This window comes from Pholcus phalangioides, unplaced genomic scaffold, assembly GCF_987345545.1.
Source record: "Pholcus phalangioides strain wild (caught in Gottingen) unplaced genomic scaffold, Ppha-v1.0 ptg000004l_1, whole genome shotgun sequence".
NCBI lineage: Eukaryota > Metazoa > Arthropoda > Arachnida > Araneae > Pholcidae > Pholcus > Pholcus phalangioides.
In genome coordinates this window covers 50,279,481-50,290,446 of record NW_028301597.1, presented here as the reverse complement: position 1 = coordinate 50,290,446, position 10,966 = coordinate 50,279,481, and the positions used below count along the sequence as shown (strand labels likewise).

The 10,966-nt window shown below is 33.7% G+C and overlaps 1 protein-coding gene across 1 annotated transcript in view; it reads right to left on the bottom strand.

Annotated features, from left to right (window-relative positions):
- Positions 1-473: 473 nt before the first annotated feature.
- Positions 474-10,966, bottom strand: part of LOC149087799 (mitochondrial potassium channel ATP-binding subunit) — a 31,902-nt gene continuing 21,409 nt past the window's right edge. Inside the window, exons 10-19 of the mRNA XM_089231716.1 lie at positions 8,941-9,046; positions 8,043-8,115; positions 6,862-6,981; positions 6,677-6,749; positions 5,448-5,581; positions 5,257-5,328; positions 2,241-2,419; positions 2,041-2,099; positions 1,453-1,541; positions 474-734 (exon numbers count right to left, since the gene is read on the bottom strand). Of these exons, the coding sequence (XP_089087842.1) occupies positions 615-734; positions 1,453-1,541; positions 2,041-2,099; positions 2,241-2,419; positions 5,257-5,328; positions 5,448-5,581; positions 6,677-6,749; positions 6,862-6,981; positions 8,043-8,115; positions 8,941-9,046 (1,025 nt within the window). The 3' untranslated portion in view covers positions 474-614. The remainder of the gene's footprint in view (positions 735-1,452; positions 1,542-2,040; positions 2,100-2,240; positions 2,420-5,256; positions 5,329-5,447; positions 5,582-6,676; positions 6,750-6,861; positions 6,982-8,042; positions 8,116-8,940; positions 9,047-10,966) is intronic.

The window sequence follows — 10,966 nt, the reverse complement described above, 5'->3', positions numbered from 1 at the left end:
CTAGAGCAATAGTAATTGTGATTATTGCCATGAGAATTCAGCTCCCCAATGTGGTTGTATTAGGTTAGCATGTGCATCCATATCAATGAATATGTTTGTTAGTTAAATCTGTACCCATTAGCAGAAGCAGAAAAGTCCCGAAAAAAATCTTAATTACACAAAAAATTTGTAAGCTAAAGAATTCATCAGCCAAGGTATCACTATACTTGATTTCCTATCTCTTAAGACATTGTTAACAAAAGCAAGACACATAAAAAAATTAATTTCAAGAACATTTCTTAGAGAAAACAAGCTTCAAGTGAAATTCATATCATATTCATTATAATTTTTATATTAAAAAAATATGCACAACACATTAAGCTTATTTATCTTCTATTTCATCCAACCAAATCTATACACGTTTCATATAGCAGAAGTGAAACTTAACAGGGAAATAAATATTTAAATATCTTCCACAAAAACAATCAAATAACTCAACAAAAAAGTCTGTATATATATTTCAAAATATTTTTCTCCTAGAAAACAATCCATTCCATGAAGGCGCAACACACACAAAATTAACTTGAAGGATGTATTTTATTTCTTTTGCTGTCATTGAACTAATAATCTGAGGATCAGCCAGTTGGCGGACGGGTTCTTTCAAAAAGCAGTCTTTTCTCTTCTTCCGTTTGCTGTTGGTTGATCAGATTCCAGTACAAACCTTTTCTCCTGCACAATTCCTTGTGATTTCCGATCTAAAGCACATGATAGAAATAATTATTTAGTACCAATGCAATTCATACAAAAATGTCTTTCTACATGTATACCAGTGTTCTCCAAAGTAGGGGATATAGCCCCTCTGAGAGGCAATAGAACAAGTTAGAGGGTGATGAAATTTACAGATACTGTATAACAACACTGCTATTATTACTTGACCACATATGAACCTTGTAACATTCCTCTGGCAAATTTTTAATTGATTGGTGCATATCGGAACGTGTTGTGGGTGTATATGTGTGGCCTAATATATTTATGATGTCAGAATTGAGCATGTTTTGTTACATAATGGTGCTGCCATCCTTCTTTGATATTAGGATTGAAAGTTGCAGATGCCTGAATTTCAGTATTGTGTACAGATACAACAATGGAACTTATGTGTTTGTTCAGAAAAATGGGTTATGACAATGATTATTTTTCTGTAAAAGTGGAAGACAATAAGACAGAAAAGTTTAGAAAAAACTCTGATCAATACCATAGTTTCTGAATTTTGTTAAAATTCTTTTACATTTTTTTTTCTCACCCCGATTTGGTGCCCCTCTTATTACAGGGAAAGTGTGGCTACATAGGTTGCATGATCCTAAAGCCACACCGACCGTAGGTTAGAAAAAGTTGGGCACATCATTGAATAACTCATTAATTACACAAAATACATGCAACAAAAACTAGAACAATAGTAAAGATTGATTGATTTACTTCGGCTATCTGTCCATGCAAAACTACAGCAATTATATCTGCATTCTGTATAGTACTAAGGCGATGAGCAATTACCAGAACAGTACGGCCTGAAAAAAATAGGCAAAAGGTATCACTGGAATACTATTTTGTCATTATAATATTATAATGTTATCAACTGATAAATGGGCAACATTTTCTACCACAAGCTTTTTTTTTCTTTAATGAAAAACTTACTAAAATATTGATTTTAAAAATTAATGAAGATTTTTTTTTTTTCTTCTCAATCCGTTTTATGAATACAAAGTATTCCTTCTAGTACATTGCAACAATTTGTCCAATATAGAGATTGTCAAGAGTTCCGTGCTAAGAAATCACACAAAAAATCACTTTCAAACTTCATATACGATAGGTTCCCAAACTGTGCTTCATATAAACTTCCTGGGGGCCCAAATTAAAATAACTCAGTAAATTTGATAAATAAAACAAAAAAAGAGCCAGAGGGGCTCCTCTGTACAAATTGATTCCAAAAGAGGCTCCCCAAATCAAAAAGGTTGGGAACCACTGCAATAAGCAATTATTATTTTTAAAAAAAACTAATATATTTACCTTTGGAGGCATAGTCTAGTGCTTCTTGTACTGCTTTTTCTGATTCCACATCCAAAGCACTACAAAAAAATAATAAATATATATAAACACAAAACTATATAATAAAGATGAGAAAAGCATGTTATAAGTTATTTTCTTCAGCAATTTTTTTTTTCAGTGTGAGTACAAGTGATTTTCAAATGACCACCATTATCTCTCACCTTGTGGCTTCATCAAGAACCAAAATCTTTGGGTCTTTAAGCAGGGCCCTTGCGATTGCGATTCTCTGCTTTTGACCACCAGATACAGTAGCTCCACGCTCACCCAGGAGTGTGTCATAACCCTCAGTGAAACCCCGTATAAATTCATCTGCATTAGCCAGCTTCGCTGCTTCAATAACCTCAAAGAAAGACATTGTAATAAGTTACAAATGAAAAAGCTTGCTAGATTGACATTTGTCTCATAATCTGTTAATCTTAGGTTGATAAGGGTTGATTAGGTTGCCGCTGTGGTGGTCGAGTGGTTATAGTGACGGACTCGCGATGCGAGGATCCGGGTTCGAACCCCACAGTGGTGGTCGGCTGAAGTTGGTTTTCTGTGGTTCCCAACTTCAAGGCGCAAATGCGAACCGATCTCCCCGTTAAAAAGTCTCGCCACAGAGAGCAACAGTCCTACAACGAAAAATCATTCAATCATAACACTTCACTCATAGTTTGAAAAACTGGTGGCAGATGGCAGCACTACACATAACAAGCATTACAGAGAAACAAAAAAAAACTTCACGTCAGGTTTCACTACACGTACACGCACATTCCCGCATGTACCAATTCGTTGGGGGTTCCGCGAGGGGTTGTGGGCGGGGTGCATGTGTGGTGTAGCAGTAGTAGGTAGGGCTCGTAGGTAGGGTAAAAAAGGGTTCGGGGATCCATGATGTTCTTAAGTCAGCCACCTCGTTGGGCAAATTTGCCTGTTGTGGCGTTGTATTTGTATTGTATTGTATTGTATAAATTATAATTACAGATTAATGATCAACAAAGCATTTTAAAAAGGCTATAATGCAGTAATTCTTAGGTTCAAGCAAATAGACATTTCATCCACTTCATATATACAGTGAAAAACCTATATAAGGACACCCTCCATAACTATAATTGCATAAATAACAATATTACTCTTTGGTCACGATGCATTTTTCATAGTACTAATATATTCAATCTACAGGGCAATTCTATAAATTCATGAGACAAACTTAAAAGGTAATATGAGACATCTAAACAAGCATTTATGGTCATAAAAGGTGTAGTTGAATCGCAACAGCAAACATGGTAGAGGGTGTTTTAGGGGCTGCACACCAGTATTTCACCAAAAGAAAATATATTTTCCAACATATATGCCACAATATGTGCTATCAACCACTCGAGGGTGTAGGGGAATGTAATGTGGTAGGCCTTCTCATGATGCAACCTGGGTAATACAAACTTTACCACAAGATAAAGTTATAGGTTTTTCACAAGACATTATACACTGTCATTGCCTGACATAGCATAACCTTGATGGTCTTCACACAAATAAAAACCAAACTTCAATCCATGCATATGCACCAAAAAACCAAACTTTTTTGAACCAAAGTTTGGTTTTTATTCGCCACAGATCATCAAAGTCATGCTGGGCCAAACAATGACAAACCAGGCGCAGATCCAGAGCAAAGTGTTAAGAAGCGATTTTTGTGTAGGTTCATTTGACTGCTCTGTAAAATACAGGACACAACAATTTTTTTCACATATTATTCAGCTCTTGGGAGGAGTGTGGTCAACCCCCTCGTCCCTCTCTGAATTCTTGCAGTGACAAGCAGTACAATGACTTGTAGTAGATTTTACGTTACCCAGGTTGCACCATGACGAAGTCTACCACATTACAACCCCCTGCACCCCTCGAATGACTAATAATACATATCACAGCGAATACGCCAGAAAAATATTTTTTCTTTTGGTGAAGTGCTGTTGTGCACTCATTAAATAAACCTTCTAACACCCCCCCCCCCTTTTCTATTGTGATTCGACCACACCTTCTTTAACCAAAAATGCTTGTTTAGGTGTCTCTTATCCCCTCTTAAAGTTTGTCCCATGAATTTAGAATTGCCCTGTAGAACAATATATAAATCTCTTATAACAATACATTTCTTCAAGTATCATCATATAGTTCACAGTATATGAATTCTGTGAAAGAATAGTCAATGAATAGTCAAAAAATATATAAGTAAATTTAATAACAAGTGAAGATTTGATAAGAATTAAATAAATTTTTATGAAGTTTTTCAATGAGCTTTGTAGAAAAAGAATCAGAAAACAAATTTTTTGAGTTTCTTAAAAAAAATAAAAAAGTTTTCTATTCATTGTTGTGTTGATATGAACAAATATGGATCTTTAATTCTTTCCTCAAAACTATCAATGTATTTCTTGCAATAAGTACTGCATGGGCATATTCACCACAATGTCGAAAAAATATTTAAATATATTTGTGAGCTCAACACAAGCAATGAAACTTCCCAGGATAGAATTTAACTTTTACATAATCACTTTTCTTGTATTCTACAACCAAATATTTGTTATGGAATGCTTGCTAAACACTCAGAACCAATTTTGAATTTGAAATAAAATTTAATTGATTGATTTGTTATACAGGGCTGCTCACTGTCAATTTCTTAGAGAGAGATTGTGTTCGTTTAAACAAAATTTAACAATGCCATTATATCAATGTATGTGCAGCAAGCCTCTAAAATTTATTTTTTTAAAATGAATACCATGGCGGATAAGCCAGAAAAACACAATACTGTGATAGCTAGAGTTACAAATTGTATTTGTTAATAAAGGTAACTTGTATCTAGAAGCAAACTTTTCCATTTAAAATAATAGCAATCTCTTTGAGTTGTTCTGCTTCCCCATAATATTAATACTCATACAGAAATTGCTAAGCATGATGCATTGCAGGGTATTTTATGCAGCATAGAATTAGTTTTGCTTACAAGATATATTTCACATAGAATCCGATTTCAATGAAACTTATACAGGTGATTTTAATTTAATGTTTTTAAACCATTTCCATCGTTTGATGAGCTGTTTACAAGGTGAGATATGAAAGTCTATGCACAACTACTATGGTTCAATTCAACAAGATTAATTTTGAGTTTCTTTGCATCATAAAAATTCTTGTAACACAGATAATACAAATATCAAAACTTACTTCACTGTCGGAAGCATTTGGTCTTCCATATCTTATGTTCTCCATAACTGTTGTTGCAAACAAAACAGGTTCCTTCCCAAACACATTAAAAATAAGTTACACTTAAATCATAAAAAAAATCTATATACAATATAATCATACAGTATATACATAGTATCAACAAAAAGGTGTTTCAATAATTCATATTTTACTTGATTTATGTAGCCGATGACTTCCCTTCTGAGGTAACTTGGATCAATCTTACGGATGTCAGTGCCATCAATTGTGATTGAACCTTCACTAACATCATAAAAACGTTCTAGAAGTGCTGCCACTGTAGATTTACCTGAATAAAATACAAAGCATAAACAACCGGCCTAAGAGGCATCAAATTCTTATTTTAACTTTTAGCACACTAATGATATCAACACAAAAATATATGAGAAATTATGTCAAAACTAGCAAATCAAATGAAATGTACTGCACATACATCAAGTATGAAACAATAAATAAATGCTTTTTTTCACAAAAAAACATTTAAAATTTTACATTGAACCATGTATAAATTATTTTAACAATTTCTATCATTAAAAGTGCTAAATACACTGTTTAAAGCTTGTCTATCATTTGTGAAATGATGGTTCACAATAAAAACCATGTGTTTCAAAATTATTCAAATAATACAGTATTTTAATATTTGTTTCAAATGTTTAATTAGGAAAGAAAATAAAATAAAAAAATGAGTTTTATACAGTTTAACACTGCTATAACAATTCTTTTGAGATGATGAACATACAATTTTCCTGGTTTCAGCTATGTAATGAACCTGCTGATGCCAACAGGAAAACAATAACTAATGAAGTCAACATTCGTTATAATGACTCAACCTTCCTATTCCATGGGAAAAAAAAACTTTATATTGGGAGGTGGTTATATCGAGCGTTTGGAAAAAAAATAGCTTCTTAAGAGAATTATATATTTCATTTTGTTATAATACAATCAATAGCAATGAAAATGCATCAGGTTAGAAAATAATAATATTGTAATAATTAATTGCATGCACCTTTGTACCGAATTCTCCAATATTAACCCCTTGACAGTGGGATATTGGATAATCATTATAGCCATGTAATTTATTTCAGAAAAATGCACCAAAAATTGAAATAGTTTCCTTTGATGTTGTGCATTATATTACTAAAAAAAGATAAACAGACTCGATTCAGCCTTCATGGAAAAGAAAACACTATTTTCTCTTTCTTTTTTTTTGTAAAATAGTGTTTAAAATATAATCCTCAAATTGCAAATATAAAATTTTTCTGTTGCCTGAATTGGACTGTAGCATAGGACTCTTGGTCAAAGGGATAAGTAAAAAACAAGATTTTGTTGATTCTTTTGCAAAGGAAAAAAATACGGACATATGGTCACAGATATGCAGACTCACCTCCACCTGACAAGCCACAAAGAGCTACCATCTTTCCAGGAGGTAGCAAGAGACTGAAATTTTCAACAACAACCTGTCGATGAGTAAAAATCTGGATTATAGCATCTAATGAAACTCTTTAAAATCTTGCTCACAAAAACTTGCTCGCAACATTTATCAAACCTATAAAACATAAAAGAAAATACCTGTTGCGGTCTTGTTGGATATGAAAAACTGACATCGTTGAATTTGACTTCTCCTTTGATCTGATCAGTTTCTAAAACATCGCCTCCAACAATTGGTATAGAAGGAGTAAGGTTGATATACTAGACCAGGAAAACTAGAATCAATATGCAACACATATAGAAAAAGTTGCTAAGAACAGTAGAGCAATTTTTAGGAGTAAAACCTTTGTGTGAAGTACGACATAGAATTCAAAGTGCATGAACAATGCAATTGACTCTTTTTTCCAGAAATATAATTTTTAATCTTGTAATGCAACTGAGGTGTTATTTCTCATTTTGAGAAGAGTAAATTTCAACAATAATCAATAAGTCTAAGAATATCAAATAAACATTGTTCTTTTAGTTTCAAACATTCATTCCTTGAGTTGCATTTCAGCATTTATAACTGACATAATTTATCAATGCTTTCTAATAAAAAATCTAAATAAAATAAATAAAAAGCAGGTATCATGATAGAATCTGATGGAAATATACAGTACATGCTACAGTACTCATTTTAAGATCTCACTGGCGCTTTTAATGTTTTTTCTCACTGCCAACTTCATTCTGAGAAATACCGGAAAAATTAACAAACATTCAAGCATGCATTATACAAATACAAATACAACAAACACCACAACGGGCAAAATGCCCAATGAGGTGGCTGAGAATAAGATGCCCATAACAAATACGGATGTCATATTTCAAAAATACAGCAACCCAATTAAAAATGCAATTAACAAAAATTGTAAACAATATATACACATGATAAAATATTATACAATGCCCATAAAGAATACTTATGGTTGTCTTATTCTAAGTATGGATAGCTTCTGGATTTACCCCAACATGTTTATCGTGTTTCTTTTTAAACGTGTCAATTGTGTTACAATTTACTACCTCTGGGGGTAAGCTATTCCATTTATTAACAACCCTATTAGAGAAAAATTCCCTGCAACACCATAACCTTGCGTTGTTCCTCATCAATCGATACTGGTGTCCTCCATTAAAATTATCTATCTTCATACATAGTAGATAAAAAAATATATACGTTTTGAACATCCCTTCAGATATTAAAATAATTTGAAACATAAGTACTAAAACTTTTGAAGATTTTCAGATTTTTATTGAATGTTTTGGGGCCCTATTTGAATTATGCATACCTGAAATATCCGAGCTCCTGCAGCGAGCGCTCTGACGAACATGCCAAACAACGTTGACAAATGAGCCAATGACCTAAGTGGGTGAAATAAAATAAAAATTCTGAAACAATTTTTTTCATTGCTTGTTATCAAAGGAAAAATTATAATTATGATGTGTGAACACTGTTTGGTTACAAAATTTTACCTATCTTATAACAGTTTAAATCAATAGTCTTAATGTTTAATCTCTCTATAAGGAGAAAAATTATTTGGACAAATTATCTTTGCACCTTCTTTACTTAACCCTTTAAGTGGCATAGCAGAAATCAATAAACAGCCTATAAAAAATGCCATAGCTTTATTAATTAAGAAGGCTTTCTTCTGATTTTCACCAGGTGCAAAGTATGGAATATAGGGAAAAGTATAGCATTGAGAAATCAACTTTACAAAGCACCTGGGCTTGTCAATACTTAAGTAAGAAGCCTTTAAGAAGGCCAAATATGTTGTCAATGCGACTTAAAGGGGTTAAAACATGAATTTTCCTCTTTGGAAATTCAAAATTTACTATATTTGAACACGTTTTTAAAATGGTAACTTACCATCTTTTTTTACCATGGTTTTAGTTAAAAATTTATTTTCAGTTTCTTCAGTACAGAACAGTGTTTCCAAAAGTGAGCAATGGCATGTACTGGGAGAACGATAATAGTTATGGATACAATATAGGATCCTATATGGTCGCTCAGAAAGGGGGATGATAAAAAAAAATTTATTTCTAAGAAGGAGGGGGGACTGCAGAAGAAAAAATGTTTGGGAAACCAGGATTTAGAAAAAGAAAATTTGAATTTTTATTTTGATTTAAAATTAAATGTGGATTAAAGTAACACACTTCTCTTTAAACACACACACACACCATACTTACTTTTGTATGGTCTGAGTTGCAACTAGAAATGACATCATATTGCCAGGTGACATCTCAGCAGAATGCATCAGAGATCCGCCAATATACAAGACACCAAGCACAATTCCTAACATATAAAAATTTCTAAAACACTGACGATAAAAACAAGTACAAAAAAGTGTGACCACTCTACTCAGTCCCTGTCAGTTGTTAGTTGAAAAATTTCTTCTAAAAGACTAGATAATGAAAATATAAAATTACTGACCATATTATCAACAGTTTTTATGCAACAGTTGATCAACTTTGCCCAAGAATATTAAGAAGACACCAATGAATATACAAAAAACACAAAAAAAGCTTAATGCATCTCGACACCAATGAGTGTTGTCTTCAGAAGAAAATTTTTTACCACTAATCACGCTGACAGAGTTTCCTATTTGGGTTGGATACCAAATCTTAATGCTCATTTGCTAAGCAGAAAAAGTATGTCTGTTCACTTCAAACACCGTGGTCAGAATGAAGCTGTGAGCCTGTGTCAGCCCGCTCATCATGCTGACTTTTGCTTAATTAACTATGTATTTAATCAATTATTAATTCTCAAGATTCGATCGTACATTTGCGTTGTGTTATAGACATATAAAGACAAATTATCGTAACCCACTTATTAGACGCACGGAGGCAAGTTAAAGTATAGAAAAATTTATTTAATTTATAAATATCAATTACAATCATTAACATTAACTACCCAAAGTCAATTGATATAGATGTATCCTATATCAATTTACGAATCATATATATATATATATTACCACTCCCGACAGGTGAGTCAAGGTATTGTGAAAGTCAATTGATATAGATGTATCCTATATCAATTTACGAATCATATATATATATTACCACTCCCGACAGGTGAGTCAAGGTATTGATGCATCTGAGAACATGTAACATTTTAAGTATTTACTGGACATTCAGGTCACAGGAAAAGTAGATAAGCATACTCACCCCGGTCATCGTTGGTGATTTCCTTGCCAACTTAGCTGCGGCTCCCGCACATTATGGCGACTCTTTCACTCGGCACCTACACACTGTACTCCAGACGTTTCATATTCTGCGACTTTCTACTATATATATCGAGTCTGACTCTCTCTCCACAAAACCACTGTTCAACTCCCATATCCTCTGTCGAAACCCATTTCCAACTTACAACTCACTTTCAATCTCTCACTTTCTATATCTCTCTTACTATATCCCTCTTCCTATCTCCTTTCATCATCGGGCCTCCTGATTATACATCCTCTCCGGCTCCTCCTTAGCACCCAGGATTCGCTCGTCTTCTCATTTTTTTTTCCGTGCTACATTTTAATTTGAGGCCTCAAGCAAGGGCAATGGACTTTGGACTTTCGCGTGACCATTCCGGAGAAGATCGGTGCTATTCATCCCTAATAAATTTCGCCCCTTCCTAAATAATCAGAATGCCTACGTGCACCGGTCACCTTCATATCAATACCTAAGGCGACCCCCATGTTACAAGCAGAGCACAGGTGCTCTAATTGGCAATGCCGCTTTGTATTTATATTTCCTCTCTTACATCCATTTCTAAAAGCGAGCAATATCCTTACTATTCATTAATTTCACCATTTCATTATTCTCGCTCTCCATAACTTCTCCACACCTACGCCTCAGGAATCGAATCTCATTCCATGACAGCTCCTATTCACGTATTTTAGAAAAACACCTTTCTCCTGTCACCACGCCTTGAGCATGCCAGGTGACGGTTATACACCCGTGTGAAAGTCGTACCAACAGTTTGCTTAAGGGTAACCTATACATGACGATTCGATCTCTTTCTAATATCCTCACTCTTCAATACCCTCTCTTTCTTTTCAAGTTGCGTTCAAATTGCATCTTCCTTTCAGTGAAGGTCCCGAATCTATTGACATCCACTATTCATGTATTTTCCATCCCACATTGCCATCCACTATTCATGTATTCTCCATCCTACATTCTATTTCATAGCTTCATACCTTGCCAGATGAATTGTGCTTCA